Raw genomic sequence first — 20,736 nt, forward strand, 5'->3', positions numbered from 1 at the left:
TAATAATGAAAATCTATAGAAAATTTCAGGAGGAAAAAAAAAAAAACATACGAGGAAACTTGGTTCGATCAACCGAAAAAAATTATGCTGATTAGCAGACTGGAACTAAATGACATGAAAATATTAAATTGGAAGATACAATATGCTTATGATATGAAAAAGGCACCGAAAACTTTATTTTTTACCGGAATACAGCAATATCGGGAAGAGAAACAGATTCGTGCAACAGCTGAGCAGCCACATCAGAAAGATGAACAGAAACTAATGGTCAACTTCTTACTTTTCTCAGATATGTCTAAAGATAAAATTAAAAGAAGGCAAGACTTTATTTGAAACCTATGGAGTCACCGAGAAAATATCCTCAAACGAGTACAACCGAAGGCAAAAGTAAAACGAACAAGGGACGCGTTGCAAAGACTCAAGACAGCTTTTACTACTACTGATTTTCCTGGTTTACTTTTGATTTTTGGAATCTTGTCCAATGTCCAGTCCGTTCTCAAACAGCATCGTACAATATCTTGTTGTTGTAATCGTGTAGGAGTGTGGGATCATGGCTGAAAGTCGACAGCTAACCACACTGTCCATAAATCGAAGAGTAAAGGACAAGATAAAGAAAACTAAGTTAAAGACAGTTAAGGTAAATTTAATTTCCTGTTAGCCCTGTACTAGGACCTAGGTATACTAGGTACTACTAGGTAGGTAGGTTAGCTAGCTAACATACCTACTAGGTAGGCTACCTAGGCCTCATACTAGCCAGTTAGGTACTCTAGGTTTAATACTAGCTGATCCAGTCTTGGCCGCTTGCTGATCCACCCTCCGAAAAAGTACTTTAACACGTCCTGACTCTTGACACCGGAGATGGTCACGAGTCATTGGTGGTGAGAGCAACACCTCGAGACTTGTAGTACTCTCCTTTCGATGTAGGCTAGATAGGGGAAACAATGACTGGACTAGCTGATCCAGTCTTGGCTGCGTGTGGATCCACCCTCCGAAAAGTACTTTAACACGTCCTGACTCTTGACACCGGAGATGGTCACGAGTCATTGGTGGTGAGAGCAACACCTCGAGACTTGTAGTACTCTCCTTTCGATGTAGGCTAGATAGGGGAAACAACTGACTGGAACTAGCTGATCCAGTCTTGGCTGCGTGTGGATCCACCCTCCGAAAAAGTACTTTAGCATGTCCTGACACTGGAGTTGGGCACCAGTCACGAGTCATCGTTGGTGAGAGCAACAGCTTTAGACCTCTACTATCGTTTCGAAGTACGTACCTAAGTATTTTCTCCAAAGTTAGAAATTAAGGTCATGGGGGAAACACCGCAGTGGATCCATCGTCATCGCGTGGATCAGCCTTATCCACTCGATATTTAGGTAATTGGTGAAACAAGAATATACTAGTTAGGGTGAAAAACCGCATGGTACAGGGGTGGACCATGTACGATCAATGTGTACAACCCCAAGAAAAGTTACATTATAACGCGTCCTGACACCGGAGTAGATGTCTTTAGCTCCGTTTCCCACCAACAATAAGTCGTGTCTGATGCCCATCTCCGATGTCAGGACGCGTTATAATGTACTTTTTTTGGGGTTGTACACATTGATCGTACATGGTCCACCCCTGTACCATGCAGTTTTACCCTATATACATTTTTAAGCATACCATTCAAAAAGATTGAAGTTCATCACATAGTATAATGTGATAGGTATATGAAAGTGCCATATGAACGAAAATAAGCAAGTAAGATCTTTGTATAATGTTTTCAAGGCAGGTTTGAAATCCAATATGGCGGCAACCGCATGAGGTGTCGTTCGTAAGCGCAGCAGAGCCACCATCTTTCCCAGCTCCCCAGCACTCATTTGAACAATGTTAGTGTATATATGTAACATTTATTGATCTTACTCAAGATTGCAGTCGTAATCAGCACAATAAAACAACATTTTGTTGCCGTAGGGTAAACAACCGTAGAAAAATCATCATCATTGCGTGGCCAGGCCTTATTCACTTGGTATTTAATTGATGAAACAAGAATACAATCACAACTTTAGGGATACCATTCAAAAGATTGAAGTTATGAAAGCCCCATACGAATTAAGATAAGCATGTGAGCTCTTCGTAAATTATGTTTTCAAGGCAGTTTTGAAATCAATTTGGCGGCAATCGCGTGACTGGCCGTTCTAACCACAGAAAATCCACCATCTTTCCCAGCCTTCCCAGCACTCATTTGAACAATGTTAGTTTTGTATATATGTAACATTTATGGACTCTTACTCAAGATGCAGTTGTAATCAGCACAATAAAACATGTTGCCTTTATTAGTGAAAGTATGAAACTTTTTATTCCCAGGGTCATGGTTTGAACTGGATTCATTTTTACCTTGTAATCTGTGGTTTTATCCTTACTGTCATCACAACTGAAACTCCACAGTGCTTATTTGATTGTAATTATACACATTTTGGTCTTAATCACTCCAAATTGCACTTAAACCACGTTGCTGTTCCTGGTTCCTAAGTACTCACTCCACAAACACAGTTACGAGCAGCAGACGACTACACTTTATGAGGTGCAAAGCTTTATTCCCTTAATTGTTTACTTTACTCATTATTTAGTTTAACTTTACTTTATTACTTCAAAATGTTTATCTAATTCATGTCTATTATCCCTTTTTTTGCAACCAAATTAACCCCGAAAAATTATAAATATTTCTGATGTACTTACGAGCAGACAACGCAACGAAAAATGACTTATTGTTGCCAATCTAGTGGAGCTTCACACATACGCCAATGCATTTACAAACTGTTTCCATGTATTCTAGTTGTCATAGTACTAATGCTAACAATTGATAAAAGTTGCTGTAATAATTTATAATACATACTACAAATAGATATGTTAATTTACTTATTTCCCCGTTTTTGTGTAAGTCTTATACAACCCAGTTTGGAGGGTAAACACATACCAATTGACAATACTGATAAACAATTGAAGAGCGCAAAACGTTGCAAAGAATGCCGTAGTTCCCTTGGATAAGTAGTGGTTGGCAGTCGTGTTTATGATTGATGTGATGAAAGTGCCCCAGCGTCTATGGGTACAAGTGGTGTGTGGATTTAGCACAGGAAATGGGAAGTTTGATACAAGCGACTCCACAAACATCGAGATGGCGTCAATCTTCTAAACATTTTTAATTGTAAGTAAAAATTTCGAAAGCGTCATAGGGTATGTGCACTTCATTGGCCCACACTTTTCATTACCCTCTGTTTAAATCTTAAAATATGGCCTTAACCCTTAAACGCCGCAATGGACGTATTAAACGTCGAGTCAAAATCTCCCCCGATTTCCGAATGGACGTACCATACGTCGGCTCAAAAAAGTTTTTTTAAAAAATTCGCGGAAAAATACTTATAGGCCTACCAGCCAAACTTTTGAATCACGCGCCTTGGGGGATGCTGGGAGTTCACGGATCAAGGCGTTGTTTTGTTTACAATCGTTACGCAGGGGCGCAAGCGCGAATTTTTTCTTTCTTATCGCACTAAAAAGTATCAGTGACACATCTCAAAAATTATTTCGTCACTTTGACATAATTTTTGCACCATTTTAAATTATCCGTTACATGAAGTATTATATATGAAAATGTGCGCAATTTCATTTAGAATACAACAAAAAAATACTCATGATTGTAACTTTTATCAGTTTTGAAATATTTCCATATAAATAACGATAAGTGCCAAAATTTCAACCTTCGGTCAACTTTGACTCTACTGAAATGGTCAAAAAACGCAATTGTAAGCTAAAAACGTGTATATTGTAGTAATATTCAACTATTTACCTTAATTTTGCAACAAATTGGAAGTCTCTAGCACAATATTTCGATTTATGGTGAATTTATGAAAAAACTTTTTCCTTACGTCCGCGGTAACTCTTCCGAAAAAAATCATATGCCATTGTGGTAATGTTTGCACCATTTTAAAATTAACCGTTACATAAAGTTTTATATATGGAAATGTGCGCAATTTCATGCACAATACAACTAAAAACAACCCATGGTTGTAGCTTTTATCAGTTTTGAAATATTTTCATATAAATAATGATAAGTGACAAATTTTCAACCTTCTGTCAATTTTGACTCTACCGAAATGGTCGAAAAAACGCAATTGTATGCTAAAACTCTTATATTTTAGTAATATTCAATCATTTACCTTCATTTTGTAACAAATTGGAAGTCTCTAGCACAATATTTCGAGGTTTATGGTGAATTTATGAAAAAAATAACATTTTCCTTACGTCCGTGCGGTAACTCTTCCGAAAAAATCATACGTGCGATTTGTGGTAATGTTTGCACCATTTTAAATTAGCCGTTACATAAAGTTTTATATATAAAAATGTGCGCAATTTCATGTAGAATACAACGAAAAAATAATTGAAGGTTGTAGCTTTTCTCATTTTTGAAATATTTGCATATAAATCACTATAAATAGAAAAAAAAAAAAAAAAAAAACCACGTATCGGCGGTCAACTTTTGACTCTACGAAATGGTCGAAAACGCAATTGTAAGCTAAAACTCTATATTTTAGTAATATTCAATCATTTACCTTCATTTTGCAACAAATTTGAAGTCTCTAGCACAATATTTCGATTTATGGTGAATTTATGAAAAAAACTTCCCTTCCCTCCGAGCGCGGATTCTCCGCATAAATCTCCAAATGGTACATCGAATTCTCGTAAAATTTGCTCCGTTTAATATTAGGCATTTCATAGTTTTATATATGAAAATGTGTGCAATTTCATGTAAAATAAAAGGAAAAATATTTGAAGGTTGTAGCTTTTCTCATTTTCGAAATATTTGCATATAGATCACGATAAATAGAAAAAAAAACCACGTTCGGTTCAAACTTTGACTCTACCGAAAATGGTCGAAAAACGCAATTGTAAGCTAAAACTCTTACAATATCGTAATATTCAATCATTTCTATTCATTTTGAAACAAATTGGAAGTCTCTAGAACAATATTTAGATTTACGGTGAATTTTTGAAAAAAACATTTTTTTACGTCCTCGCGTTACGAATTCATACATCATTTTGTGATAATATTTTTCCGGTGTTGCTTCTATTGTTTTACAATGTATTATATATCAAAATGAATTGCAATTTAGTGTACAATACAACAACAAAAATAGAAACTCGTTAGCTTTTACATTTTTTTGCACAGCGTTATTTTAATACAATTATGTATTAATTTTTTTTCGCTACCATATATCGCACTATTTACATATGATAATGATATTATTTGTTATTTCTGATGATTGCATACTAAACCTCAGGCAATGACAAAAAAGGAGCCAAAAATGAACTCTTAATCTTCAAAAACTAAGCGCGCTGTGATTTTTTGAAAAAATTATTATTTTTCGCTTCCGCGCTCACTCAAAACCGGCTCCGGCATTCGGGGGAGTTTTTGATTTTTACTGCTTCGGCGTTTAAGGGTTAATCTCTAACTTTGGAGAAAATACTTACTTTGAAAGGAGAGTAGAGGTCTTAAGCTCCTGCTATCACCACCAACAACGCATGACTGATGACCATCTCCAGTGTAAGGACGTGTTAAAGTACTTTTTCGGAGGGTGGCCAAAAACGTGGTAGTCGGTGGGTGAGTTGGCCAGTCCAGTCGGTTGTTTACCCTATTAGTGAAAGTGTGAAACTTCTTATTCCTTGGGTCATGATTTAAACTGAAATTCATTTTTACCTTGTAATCAGTGGTTTTATCCTTACTGCCATCGCAACTGAAACTCCACAGTGCTTATTTGATTGTAATTATACATGTTTTGGTCTTAATTCACTCCAAATTGCACTTGAACTATGTTGCTGTTCCTGGTTCCTAAGTGCTCACCCCACAAACACAGTTGCAGGCAGCACACGAGTCTTACACAATACTATATGAGGTGCAAAGCTTTATTCCCTTAACTTTTATTCCCTTTTAAATTGTTTACTTTACTCATTATTTAGTTTACTTTACTTTTATTACTTCAAAATGTTTATTTAATTCATGTCTATTTATCCCTTTTTGCAACCAAATTATAACCCCCACCCCCAAAATTACAGACATTTCTAAAGTAAATACAAGCAGACGGCAAAATGACTCATCGTTGCCAATGTAGTGGAGCTTCACACATGCGCCGATGCATTTACAAACTGGTTCCATGAATTCTAGTTGTCATAGTAATGCAATAATGATCAAATTGCTCTAATATGTATATATACTACAAATAGATATGCTAATTTCACTTATTTCCCCGGTTTTGTGTAAGTCATATACCCAGTTTGGAGGGTAAACACATACCAATTGGCAACACTGATAAACAATAGAAGAGTGCAAAGAATGCCATAGGTGCTGTTCACAGCAGAACTGTTGATATTTGAGTCAGGAATCTAGTTACTTTCTCAACAACGAATATTTTCAAATTAATAATCACGAATATGTAAAAAATCTAAGCAATTCAGGACCTTATAGTACTGCCGTTTAATTATTTATTTAAATAATTATCTAGTGCATGCTTTTTCTTCTTCTTCTACCAAAAATTGTAGTTCCCTTGGATAAGTTGTGGTTGGAAGTCATTGTTTACAATTTTTGTCACGAAAGCGCCCCAGCGACTATGGGTACAAGTGGTGTTCGGATTTAGCACATGGAATGGGAAGTTTATTGACACCAGCGACTCCGCAAACATTGAGATGGCATCAATCTTCGAAATTTGTTCCGACACGGCATACAAACCTTCGGTCCTTTTACAATAGGAAGGTACTAGCGGCAGCTGGATAGGTCGTAAGCTTTCGAACAAGGGGTTCGGTAGTTAAACTGCTTGTCCGACAGGCGCGCCGCGCGCGACTGGGAGGTAAACAAACCACTTTTGCTTTCGGCCTCACAGCGATGGACGTGTGTGTTCGACGCTCTCTGCCCGCTTCTCGTCGTTTGCTTTCCTTGAGTATATGGTTGTGTTGTGTATGAATCATCATTGTAAGTACAATCATTTCCTCTTTATTCATCCAAATTGTTGGTTTATTTGATCAATCATGGAATCTCCACGCCCCGTTACCCCCCGGAGATTGTGCCCGGGTACCGAAGGGCGTAAATGCGCTAAGTTCCGCTCGTTCCCTGAAATTGATCCACATATTTTGTGCGCTCGGTGTCGGGGACCGCGAATGCACCCGAGCCGAGCCCTGTGAAGTGTGTATGTCTTGGTCGGAGGCGCAGTGGGGCTTGTACGAAGGTAGGAAGAAGCGAAGGCCTGTCAAAAGGAGTCGTCGGAAAGCTCTCCCGCGACTCCTTTGGATAGGTCGTAAGCTTTCGAACAAGGGGTTCGGTAGTTAACTGCTTGTCCGACAGGCGCGCGCACGCGACTGGGAGGTAAACAAATCACTTTTGCTTTTGGCCCAAGCAAAAACTGCAGAGTGAGGGGTGGCATGAGGGTGGGACTATGTGTAAAAGGACCTCGGTTTGTATAGTTAGGAAAATGCAATTTTGGACAAATTGTCATTTGTTCCGACACGGCATACAAACCTTCCGGTTCGGTCCTTTTACAAAATAGAAAGACTCACTTCTTGGTGGGAGGAATCTGAGTCTTTTGTGAACAGACTGGTGTTCGCCCAACCTTGGAAGCCTCCCTGGTCGTAAGAGCGATGGGAGGGATCCAAGCCTCTGTCCGATTGATCGGGGTGTGCACCGCAGGATCAATGGTCAGACCTCTGGACCGAGTACTAAGAGAGAGGCAAGCGTATCTCTTCGTACCAGCAATGTAAGAACTTGTTCCTGTACAGGAGCAAATATAAAGTCATGGGTTTGTCTCTTGTAGGCATCCACTTCCCCCCCCTTGGTAGGAGGAAAGTGGTGGATATTCTGCTCCTATCCCTAGTGAAAGGGATAGGATGGGGCTCTGTCATATAGCTCACCTGCATCTCGTCCTCATCCAGCGTAGTGACGACCGTGGCCCTCTGCCCACAGGTAGAGGAGGAGGAAAAAGATGGGAAGAGGGAGCCCAGTCACTCACTCACTCACACATCCATCCACACAGTCACACCAGGACTCGATGCTGTTTCAGCCTGCGAGGGTCTGGGTTAGCTACACAACTTGTTGAGCAGCCACCACGGGTCCAAGGAAAAGGTATCCAAGGACCTGTGGGCAATATCCCGAAGGTAGAAGGACGTAAAGGTAGTCTGGTTAGACCAGACCCCTGCCTTCAGGACCTGAGCCACGGAGAAGTTCTTACGAAACGCCAACGAGGAGGGGCCAATACTTCTGACTTCGTGAGCTCTCGGCATAGGAAAGACCATGAAGTTCCCCTACTCTCTTCGCCGATGCCAGGGCCAGCAAGAAGAGGGTCTTGAGGGTCAGATCCCTGTCTGACGACTCTCGGAGTGGGCTCGAACGGTGTTCGAAGTCAAAACTCCTAAGGACGAGAGTCACATCCCACGCAGGGGGCTGAGTTCCCTGGGTGGGCAAGACCTTTAGAAGCTCCTCATAAGCAAGGAGATCTCGAACGAGTTCGAGATGTCCAATCCCCTCAGTTTCAGGACGAGAGCCAGGGCGGCTCTGTATCCTTTGACTGTGGGGACTGAGAGGAGCTTTTTCTCTCGGCGAAGAAGCACGAGGAAATCCGCTACCTGCTGAAGAGTGGCTCTGAGAGGAGATAGATCCCGTCTACGACACCAACCACAGAGACGGCCCACTTCCCCTGGTACACAGCTGCAGAGGACTGACGGACGTTTCCAGCCATCTCTGTTGCTGCGCTACGAGAAAAGCCTCTCGTTCGCAAGAGATGGTGGATAACAGCCAGCCGTGAAGTCGTAGGGACTGGACTGCTGGTGGTACCGCTCGACGTGTGGCTGGGCGAGAAGGTTGTGCCAAGGGGGAATCTCTCTCGGTTCTCCTGCGAAGAAGAGCCAGCAGGTCCGGATACCAAATGCTTGTGGCCATTTGGGAGCCACCAGGATCATCCTGAGATTCGGGGTGACCAGTGCTCGACTGATCACCTTGCGAATCAGGCTGAACGGGGGAAGGCATAGACGAAGAGGTTGTCCCACGGAGTTTTGAAGAGCGTCTCTGCAGCTGCCCATGGGTCCGGCACGGCTGAGAAGAAAACCTGAAGCTTTTCTGTTGTGCCGGGTGGCGAACAGATCCACGACTGGTCGCCCCACAGGTCGAAGAGCCTTTCCGCCACGTCCTGGTGTAGAGACCACTCGGTCCCTATCACCTGATCCGACGGCTGAGCGTGTCTGCTACTACATTCCTCTTCCCTTGAATGTAGCGTGCCGACAGCTCTATTGAGTGTGCCTCGGCCCACTCGTGCACCTGCCGAGTCAACTGGTACAACGGGGAGAGACACTAGGCCCCCCTGTTTGTTGACGTAGGCCACTACCGTGGTGTTGTCGCACATCAACACCATTGAGTGTCCCATCAAGCGGTCCTGGAACTCTTGGAGAGCGAGAAACGCCGCCTTGAGTTCCAGTACATTGATATGTGAAGGTGCTTGTCGTTCTCGTCCCACACTCCTGAAGTCAGCAACTCCTCCAGGTGTGCGCCCCATCCCTCGGTCGATGCGTCTGAGAACAGCGGCATGTCCGGGGGGGGAGTGCGCAGAGGCACTCCTCTTAAGAGGTTCCTGTCGTCCAGCCACCAGGCTAGGTCCTGCCTCACCACCGGTGTCAGTGACACTGGAAAGCTTGGGGATCCGTCGCCTGTGACCAACTCTCCTTTAGTCTCCACTGAAGAGACCGCAGGTGAAGACGCCCGTGAGGGACTAAACTTCTCGAGTGACGACAGGTGTGTCCGATCACGACTTGCCATCGACTGAGCTACCGGTTTTCCTGCCGAGACAGGAACTGGTTGGTCTTGCCTCTGAATCTGCTGATCCGCGAGTCTGCGGGGAAGACTCGCCCCCTGCTACCGTGTCGATCAGCATACCCAGGTACTTCATCCTCTGCTTGGCTCGAGATCGGACTTCTCGAAGTTCACAACGATCCCCAGATCGCGACAGAACTCGAGTAGTCGATCCTGTCCTGTAGCAACTGCGAGCGGGAGCTCGCCAGGACTAACCAATCGTCGAGATACCTCATCAGACGTTATCTCCCGTGCGAATGGGCCCAAGCAGGACACCAGAGTGAACACTCGCGTGAACACCTGTGGGGCGGTTGAGAGACCGAAACAAAGTGCCCTGAACTGGTACACCGTCCCGTCGAGGATGAAGCGGAGGTACTTTCTGGAGACTGATGAATGGGTATTTGAAAATATTGCATCCTTCAAGTCCACTGAAAGCATGAAATCGTTCTCCCTGATGGAGTCGAGCACGGAACGTGCCGTCTCCATCGTGAACCGGGTCTGGCGAACGAAACCGGTTCAGGGGAGAGAGATCTATCACCGGGCGCCAGCCTCCCGTAGACTTTTCCACCAGGAAAGAGTCGACTGCAAAAGCCCGGTGACTGATCCGTGATGATTTCTACAGCTCTCTTGCTCAGCATGGTCTTGATCTCCTGTCTCAATGCTACGTCCTTCGATGACCCTGGAACGTACGACTGCTGTTGGACCGGGTTGGAGGTGAGGGGTGGCCGAGATTCGAAGGGTAATAGATATCCCTCCCGAAGGACATCTACAATCCAGGTCTCGGCGCCGTAGCGCTGCCAAGTTGCCCAAATGGCTGGCCAGGCACCCCCCCAACTTCGGCAGCAGGTGAGGGGAACGCCGTCCCTAGCGTTTCTTTCCCCCCTTTCTTCGACTTCTTCCCAGAGCCTCCTCGGGAGAAGGGGAGGGCTGGGAGGAGGGCTGGTTACGGCTCCCCTTTGTAGAAGTCGAAGAAGACAGAGTCTTTCCCCGGGGCTTCGACGCGACTACCGTCTTAGCACCGTGGAAAGCGCTAGCCGAGCTCTTTGGCTTGGCCGCAGTAGAGGCTGCCCAGAAGCCTTCGAGATGCCTGGTGAACCAGACGGTTCACTGTCGTCAGTGCGCTGTCTGTCCACCGCAGCGTCCACCATCTCTCCTGGGAAGAGAGACGTGGAACTCGTAAAGGTCGTTGCGGAGTCCCAATGCCGCTTCACGCCCAGCCCGCCCTGGAAACTCGAGTAAGGACAGCGTCCCTACGTCGGAGAACCAGGTTGGCCCACAGGTTCACCGTCTGGTGGGCAAGGAAGGAGATGGCTCTTCCCCCAGACTGGCAAAGTCTCCTAAAAGGCGGAGTCATCTTCGGGAGAAATTTTAAACCTTCCCCCGGAGTTGGCTGCGACCTTAGATACTGTGAGGGACCACAGATCTAACCAGGAGACGGCCTGGAAAGCTGCCATGGCAGTGGATTCCAGGCCGAGTGGCCTCTTGCTGCGAGAACCATAGGTTCTCGGACAGGAGCTGCTGCAGAGACACAACCCGGAGTCAGCCTGGCTAACTCCGGGTTCAACCTGTTTGGCGGCATCTGGTCCTCAGATGGCACGTAAAAAACGGCCGCTGTCGCAGCAGAGGAGGTGGAAGCAGCTTGCTCGACCTGCCAGACTTGAGAGAACCGTCTGCTCGGAGACAAGAGATTCTACCTGGTCCAGCACTGAGTCGGCAAGCTCAGAACGCGGCAACCCACCGTCGGTCTGGGTTCTCTCTTCGGGCCCCAGAACGACTCGAGCCGGGACGTGGGCTCGGATGGTGGGAGCTGCTCAACAAGTTGTGTAGCTAACCCAGACCCTCGCAGGCTGAAACAGCATCGAGTCCTGGTGTGACTGTGTGGATGGATGTGTGAGTGAGTGAGTGACTGGCTCCCTCTTCCCATCTTTCCTCCTCCTCCTCTACCTGTGGGCAGAGGGCCACGGTCGTCACTACGCTGGATGAGGACGAGATGCAGGTGAGCTATATGACATGACAGAGCCCCATCCTATCCCTTTCACTAGGGATAGGAGCAGAATATCCACCACTTCCTCTACAAGGGGGGGGGAAGTGGATGCCTACAAAGAGACAAACCCATGACTTTATATTTGCTCCTGTACAGGAACAAGTTCTTACATGCTGGTACGAAGAGATACGCTTGCTCTCTCTTAGTACTCGGTCCAGAGGTCTGACCATTGATCCTGCGGTGCACACCCGATCAATCGGACAGAGGCTTGGATCCCTCCCTCGCTCTTACGACCAGGGAGGCTTCCAAGGTTGGGCGAACACCAGTCTGTTCACAAAAAGACTCAGATTCCTCCCACCAAGAAGTGAGTCTTCCTATTGTAAAAGGACCGAAGTTTGTATGCCGTGTCGGAACAAATGAACAATTTGTCCAAAATGCATTATTTTTCCTAACTATACAAAACCTGAGGTCCTTTTACACAGTCCCACCTCATGCCACCCCTCACTCTGCAGTTTTGCTTGGGGCCAAAAGCAAAAGTGATTTGTTTACCTCCAGTCTCGCGCGCGCGCCCATGTCGGACAAGCAGTTAAACTACCGAAACCCCTTGTTCGAAAGCCTTACGACCTATCCAGCTGCCGCTAGTACCTTCCTATTGTAAAAGGACCCTCAGGTTTGTATAGTTAGGAAAAAATGCAATTTTGGACAAATTGTCATATTCGTAGTTGTAAGTAAAAATTTCAAAAGCGTCTTGGAGGTAGCGTACACTGCGTGGAGCCAGACTTTTCATTACCCTCTGTTTAATCTTAAAATATGACCTTAATTTCTAACTTTGGAGAAAATACTTACCTCGAAAGGAGAGTAGAGGTCTCAAGCTCCTGCTCTCACCACCAACAACTCATGACTGATGCCCATCTCCGGTGTCATGACGTATTAAAGTACTTTTTGGAGGGTGGCTTCACACACGGTGGAAACTGGATTCGCTAGTCCAGTTGGTTGTTTCTCCTATTTTAAGATTAAACAGAGGTTAGTGAATGTCTAGCCATGCGTAGTGCAAACATACCTCCATGACGCTTTCAAAATTTTTACTTAAAAACACCAAAAATGTAGAAGATTGATGCCTCGATGTTTGCAGTGTCACTTGTGTCAATAAACTTTCCATTCCACGTGCTAAATCTGCACACCACTTTTACCCATAGACGCTGGGGCACTTTCTTCACTACAATTGTCAACAATGACACCAGCCGCCTGTCAGATCCAAGGAAACCATGATTTTTTTGGTAGAAAGAAGAAGAAGCGTGCACTAGATAATTATTTAAATAAATAGTTAAACAGCAGTATAAGATAATGAATTGCATACATTTTTTACATATTTGTGATTATTAATTTGAAAATATTTGTTGAAAAAGTAACTAGATTCTTGACTCAAATATCAACATTTTTGCTGTGAATGGTACCTATGGCATTCGCACTCTCCTATTGTTTATCAGTGTTGCCAATTGGTATGTGTTTACCCTCCAAACTGGGTACGTATAAGACTTACACAAAACCGGGGAAATAAGTGAAATTAGTGTATCTATTTGTAGTATATAAGCATATTAGAGCAATTTTATCATTACTATTGCATTACTATGACAACTAGAATTCATGGAAACAGTTTGTAAATGCATCGGCGTAGGTGTGAAGCTCCACTAAATTGGCAACGATAAAATTTTGCTGTCGTCTGTCTGCTCATATCTACTTTAGAAATATCTGTAATTTTTCGGGGTTAATTTGGTTGCAAAAAAGGGATAATAGACATGAATTAAAATAAACATTTTGAAGTAACAAAGTAAAGTTATTGCACCTCATAAACAGTGTAGTCGTGTGCTACCCGCAACTGTGTTTGTGGAGTGAGTGCTTAAGAACGTAGTTCAAGTGCAATTTGGAGTGAATTAAGACCAAAATGTGTATAATTACAATCAAATAAGCGCTGACTGTGGAGTTTCAGTTGTGATGGCAGTAAGGATAAAACCACCGATTACAAGGTAAAAATGAATTTCAGTTCAAACCATGACCCCGGGAATAAGAAGTTTCATACTTTCACTAATATAGGCAACAAAATGTTGTTTTATTGTGCTGATTACAACTGCAATCTTGAGTGTATCTCAAATAATGCCCATCTCTCCTGCACCACATTTACTGTTGCAAAAATTTTCAGACAGAGATATATCTCATTAGAATTGTTATCATTTTTCTGTTTACCCCATGCTATAACAGAAGTCTGTAGCCTTGTCTTCTGTTCCATCACACCTTGCCCATCGGCCGCTGCGATGACGCAGAATGATTTTCTTCAGACAACTTGAGTTTTGTCTTCTAATATATGTCTTAACTCATAAGGTGTTCAATTATTCTTTGTTCCCCCCAAATTGTAAATGAATACGTAACAGAAGACTTCGCCTGTCCCCCGTCCGACTATCTCTGCTTCCAAAGTAAATAGAAACTTCCTCCCTGATCCAACCCACAAGAAGCAGTTCTTCAGGCAGTACAATCCCTGTGTTTTCATTACTAAAAAGACTCCACTTTCATTGCAAATTCCAACTTTCTCGCTGAGCAGCAATGAAAGTGGATTAACTTTTTCAGTCCTCTTTAAAACAACAGGGATTAAAGCCATCTTCACTGGTTGGTGTGATCAGAATCTCGAGAGTTTACTTCTCTCGATTCAACTGTGAAGACATAAGTCCACATTCACCTTAGTCATTCACTAGTAATATAGTATTGTTTCTCCTTGGTTGAGATTCAACTACTGATGAGAAACTTCTGTCTTGCCATCAAAAGGACCTTAGTCTCTAGAAGGCAATTGACTATTGTCTAATGTGCACATGCCTCACGAGAGTCATCATCTCGTCTCTCAACATCGTTGGCGAACACGATAGATGATTTGTACAGTTGTTCTCAGCATAACCCTTCAAAAGGTGGGTGTCATGTTGTGACTATGTCTCGGATGCGCGACAGCGCAATAAGTCGGCATCTGTTGACGAGACCAAGTCCTTCATGATCTATGCTGTGGACTTGTACTGGTTGATCCAGATCAGTCATTACTTTGCACTATTGGTTTGTTGCTGTACCCTTGAAGGATCAACACCCTTCATTGAGTGTCGATGCCTTTATCCACTGCATACTGCCAGTGTAGAAGTATCCAGAGTCTTATGCGACCATATTTATGTCTCTTCCTTCGGGTCTGCCCACAGGTCCTTGGACCAGTGGTGGATGCTTGCAGGTTGTGTTTGCTTACCCAGCTCCTTCAAGAGGACAAGTTGCATCTCGTCTATGGTGTGCGGTTCTAGAGGTAAGAAGGATGCGAGAGTGACTGGCCTATCCACCTTCCCCTTCTTGTCCTTCTACTCCTCTTCCTTTAGGTTGAGGATAGGACTCGAACTTACACAAGCTGGTCGGGCGATTGATGCGGTAAGCTTGCACATCGAGCTTCCTTTCTATTTTTATTATCAGAATCATAGAAGCAATCCCGCTCTTTCCTCTAGCAAGGGGAGGAAGGAGACTGGCAATAATGCAAACCCTTCCCAGAACTTTGCATTAATGCCCCCGACTCTAAATATTCTTCCCAGACCTTTTTTGAATGAGTTACGATTCCTCACTCATTTCAGAAAGGCCCAGAAATCTGACTCTTGATCATGCAGCTCCTATACTCCAATCAAGTTGTCAGAGGCAGGGCACTCCTCCTCGCTCTTATGACCAGGAGGAATAGCCCAGGGTTGCAGAACTCCAGTCAGTTCTAGAGGCTCACTCACATTCCTCCCACCAATCAGTGAGTCTTCCTTATGTAAAAGAAGACCCCCCCCCCAAGTGGTTTTGTATATCATTTAGGAACAAATCACAATTTTGGAGAGTAAATTGTATTTTTGTACAGAACTTCCCTGCCAAGATAATAACTTAGCTATAGTCTCCGACGTTCCGACAGAATTTCAAATCTCGCGGCACACGCGACAGGTAGGTCAGGTGGTCTACCTTACCCGCCGCTGGGTGGCGGGCGCATGAACCAATCTATCTCTCCAGCCAGATTTTTTTTCTGTCGCTGAAGCGATAACAACTGTTGTCGTTTCATTCCGATATATTCTTCATTTCTCGCTTGCCTGGAGATTGATTTGGACATTTTGGTGACGTATTCGCTCTATTTGGCTTGGCATACGCTGATTGTGGACCGTTATTGACTTTGCACTGGATTTTCCTGTAGAATGTCTGATTTTGATTCTGTTTCCAAAACTCCGGTTTTTGTTTAGAGTATGTTTGACCGATGGATGTAAGGTGAGGTTACCGAAAGCTGCGGTTTGACCCTCACACTTTCTGTGTTAAATGTAGGGGGAATGAATGTTCGTTTAGTAACCCGTGTCAAGAGTGTGAGGTTTTGAACGAAGATGAATATAAGGCTCTTTCTTCTTATATTAGGAAACTTGAAAGGGATAGGGTACGTAAAGCTTCTTCAAGGAGTTCGAGCAGGTCGAGAATGAGTGATTAATGTAGTTTTAGAACCTTCCTCCCAGGTCTCAGCTCCTGCTCCCCGCACCGAAGCCGTAGATTCGTCTTCGGAGGCGGCGGGCTCAAAAGCTTCCTTGGGTTCTAAGGAAGACAAGAATCTTCGTACTGATCAAGGTAAGAGTGTCAGTGATGATAAGTGCAGTGTACCCAGTGATGTGGAGGGTGCGTCTGACCGGCTCCTTAGTGCCTCTAGGCCTAGACCTCTTCCAGACTCCCAGTTCCAGTGGAGGAGGAAAGTCGAAAGCCGCAGGAGGGCTAGGGAGAGCCCCCACCGGTCAGGCGTCCCCTCGGCAGATCCTGAAGTTCGCTCCCAGGCTGCCTTGGATCGTAAGAAGAAGAATATTCTTCGTCAGTGTTTTTCGTCATCCTCTTCTTTTTCGCCGAAGCGTGGTTGGAGCTCTAAGGAGGCGTCACGCCCGTTGAAGAGGGCTGCGGAGGCTCCCTTCAGTACGTTAGCGTCCAGCCCAGAAGACTTTTGTTTTCTGATGTAGCTTCCTTGCAAGCAAAGAAGCCTAGGATGAATCCAGTGATCGCCCTCCTTCTCCCGCTCCTCGCGCTGAGCTTGCTTCGGAAGAAGATCCTGGGGACTCTCATTCTCGAGTGCTAGCGGGCCTACAAGCTCAGATCACAGCCTTGGCGGACTCCTTGGCATCGAGATCGCGTAGAAGGAAGGATTTGTCTCTCCCTATCAAGAGATCGAGGCGCGTTTCGTCGGAAGAGCGCTCTCCTTGTAATCGGCGATCTCCTTCTTTTGAGGATACTTATACTCATTGTAACATTTCACGAGAGGAACACCACTCCCACTCGGAGGTGTCAAGACGCCATTCATCGGATAGGCGCTCCTTGGACTATGAAGATATTTCCCCAAGATCGATTCCTGCTCGGGTTGACGCTCAGCCCTTCTGTTTCTCCTTCTTCTAGAGTTCGTGCAAGAAGAGAGAGTCGCTCAGGTCATAGAAGACTTATTTCGTCGTCTCCGTCTCATCTTTCTTCTCCTCGCCTTCTCAGAGAACCTAGGGAATGCCCTTCTGAAAGTAGGCGCACTTCTCCTTCCGACTACTGTCGTCGGGCGTCGGATAACGTGACTGGTAGGCGCTCATCGCATGGAGTTCGCTCCTCCCCTGTAAGACATCAAGAGTCTAGTAGGAGCCCTTGCTCCTGGTAAGCGTCCTTCTTTTAGTAGCTGTTCTCCTGGAGAAAGACGCCTTGATCCTCGTTTGCTTCGTTCTCCTATAGGCGCTCTTCGTTCTCGAGACTCCCTACTCCTGATCGGTCTCCTCTTGCTAGAAGTCAAGAACGCCTCAAGCGCCCTGCTTCTGTTAGCGCTCGGAGCCTTACAGACGTTCTCCCTTGGTAAGGACCAAGATCTCGTCGAATGCCCTGTTCCATTTAAGCGCTCAGAGCATAGCAGCCGCTCTCCGCTTCGTAGGGCCATCAAGAGCCTCTCAAGCGCCCTGCTCCTGATAGGCGCCCTATTTTTAGCAACGTTTCGCGGCTTGGTAGGCGCCAGGATTCCCCTAAGCGCCCTGTGACAGATAGGCGCTCGGCGCCTAGTAGCCGCTCTCCCTCACGATCGGCGCCAGGTATTTTAGGTAGGCGCTCTCCCTCTCGTAGTGTCCCCTAAGGATAGACAGTGGTCTTTCTAGGGAAAGGAGTCCTTCCTCTTTTGCTGTTAAGAGTTTGTCTTCGTTTAGGAAGGAATGCGAGATTAGACAAGAATTTTCGGATAAGCGTCCTTCTTTTACGACTCGTCGTTCTCCTGTACGCCTCTCTACTTTGGAATCTTCTCCTCATTCAAGACGTTTGTCTCCTTCATCGCACTGTACCCCAGCTAGGAAATCATCTAGGATTCTCATAAGGATCCTCATCCTTGTTCTCCTCTTCAAGAAGACCAGGAAGCCTCTGAGGAAGAAACTAAATACATCGGCAGCAGTTTTATTCGTACAAGAAGCTCACAGAGCTTCTCCTTCAGGAGTTCGGAGAGTCTTTGAGCCCTACTGCTCCTCCTTCTCCACACTCGTTGTTCTCCACAGCGAAAGCAACGAAAGGATCTTCGTGTGTGAGAATGAAACCGACTCTTTCTATGAAGAAAGCGCTCAAGAGTTTCGGTTCATGGATGCGTACTAAAGAAGAAGCGGGGAAAACTATGTTTGCCTTCCCTCCGTCGAAGCTTTCAGGATGGACAGGATTTTGGTATGAGACAGGAGAAGCCCTTGGGACTGGGCCTTCCGTCTTCAGCTGACGCAGATTTTTCGGCGCTAGTAGACGCCACTAGAAGATCAGCTTTGAATTCGGCCAAAACTACGTGGGCAATGAATGAAATAGATCACATTTCTAAAAGGCATTTTTAGAGTCTTGGAAGTTTTCAACTTTCTCGATTGGTCCCTCGGAGTCCTAGCCAAGAAAACTCAAGGACCGGACACGTTTTCTCGGAGGATTTGAATTGTGTCTTATCCTGTATGGATAAATCGGTGAGGGATGGGGCCAGCGAAATAGCTTCACTGTTTGGAGCAGGGGTCTTGAAGAAAAGATCAGTATTTTGCTCATTTTTAACAAAGTCTGTCTCACATGCTCAGAGATCGTCTTTGCTTTTTGCCCCTCTCTCTACGCAGCTGCTTCCTAAACACCTGGTTCAAGACATTTCGAAGGCTATCTCTGCCAAAGCTACGCAGGACCTTCTAGCGCAGTCTGCAAGGAAGCCGCGCCCTACCCTTCCAGACTAAGACGAAGAAAGCTAAGCCGACCTCTCAGGAACCCTTTCGAGGGGCTTCTACCTCTAGATCCTCTTCGTTCAGAGGTCGGACTTTTACGAAGTCAATCAAACCTCCCAAGTAAGACTCAAGTCCTTCAGACAACTGTAGGCGCCAGGCTTTTACAGTTTGCAGAAGTCTGGGCCCAGAAAGACGCAGATGCCTGGACCCTGTCAATTTTGAGGAAGGGCTATCTCATCCCATTCTCTTCGAGGCCTCCCTTGACGAATACCCCGAGGGAGTTGACGGCCAGATACAGGGACCCCATCATGAATCAAGCCCTCCGACTAGCGGTAGATCAGATGCTAGAAAAGGAGGCGATCGAACTAGTGGCAGATCATCTTTCGGCAGGCTTTTTACAACGCCTGTTCCTAGTTCCGAAATCCTCAGGGGGATGGAGACCGGTGTTGGACGTAAGCGCCCTGAACTTCTTCGTCGAAAAGAAGAAGTTCAACGATGGAGACCACTGCCTCGGTGTTAGCGCAGCACTCCGTCCAGGGGACTGGATGGTGTCCTTGGACTTACAGGACGCTTACTTCCACGTACCAATCCATCCTTCCTCGAGGAAGTTTCTAAGATTCATGATGGGGGGAAGAATCTTCCAATTCAGGGCCCTGTGTTTTGGGCCTCTCCACGGCCCCCCAAGTCTTTACGGCCATCATGAGGAATGTGGCACAATGGCTTCACCTAGAAGGGGTGAGGATTTCGCTCTATCTCGACGATTGGCTTATAAGGGCCAATTCCAGAGATCATTGTCTGAAGGACTTGAAGAAAACCCTGGGATTTGACTTATTCCTTAGGACTTCTGGTCAATCTGCAGAAGTCAGGTCTGATTCCCGCTCAAGAGTGCGTTTATCTGGGGATCCAGATGAACTCTCTGAGTTTTTCGGGCTTTTCCGTCACAGGGAGAGGATAGCCCTGGGGACTCGAAAAAGTAACAACCTTCTTAGGGAAAGAAGTATGCACAGTGAGGGAGTGGATGAGTCTGCTGGGGACACTCTCCTCACTGGAGCCATTTGTTTTCCCTAGGAAGGTTGCACCTGAGACCGCTCCAATTCTTCTTCATCGGAATTGGAGTCGTCCTTCTCAGGATTTGAAGTTCTCCCTGTCAATTTCTCATCAAATCAAGAAGGAGTTAGCATGGTGGGCGGATCCCAACAAGTTCTCGCAGGGACTGCCTCTTCAATCCCAGAACCCCAGCCTGGTGTTGTTCTCCGATGCGTCGGAAACAGGTTGGGGGGCGACTCTGGGAACCAAGGAGGTGTCAGGAACCTGGGTGGGGGACCAGTCTTCCTGGCACATCAACAGGAAAGAACTAATAGCCGTGTGGCTTGGCGCTGAAGGAGTTCGAGTCAGATGTGACAGGAGCAGTTGTGCAAATAAACTCGGACAACACCACGGCTCTGGCATACATCAGGAAACAGGGGGGGACGCATTCCTTCTCTCTGTACGAAACAGCAAGAGATCTTCTTCTGTGGACAGAAGAAAGGGGATAAAACTTCTCACCAGATTCGTAGGGAGAAAGGAATGTAAGGGCAGATCTCCTCAGCAGGAAAGATCAGGTCCTTCCCACAGAGTGGACTCTGCACCAAGATGTTTGCCAGAGCCTTTGGAAGTTG

General features: G+C 45.4%; 1 protein-coding gene across 1 annotated transcript in view; it reads left to right on the forward strand.

The window, feature by feature from the left end:
* Positions 1-445: 445 nt before the first annotated feature.
* The window catches only part of LOC135217661 (DNA repair protein RAD51 homolog 2-like), a 198,034-nt gene continuing 177,743 nt past the window's right edge, over positions 446-20,736 (forward strand). Inside the window, 1 exon segment of the mRNA XM_064253628.1 lies at positions 446-637. Within this exon segment, the coding sequence (XP_064109698.1) occupies positions 551-637 (87 nt within the window). The 5' untranslated portion in view covers positions 446-550.

The sequence above is a fragment of the Macrobrachium nipponense genome, chromosome 7 (genome assembly GCF_015104395.2).
Source record: "Macrobrachium nipponense isolate FS-2020 chromosome 7, ASM1510439v2, whole genome shotgun sequence".
NCBI lineage: Eukaryota > Metazoa > Arthropoda > Malacostraca > Decapoda > Palaemonidae > Macrobrachium > Macrobrachium nipponense.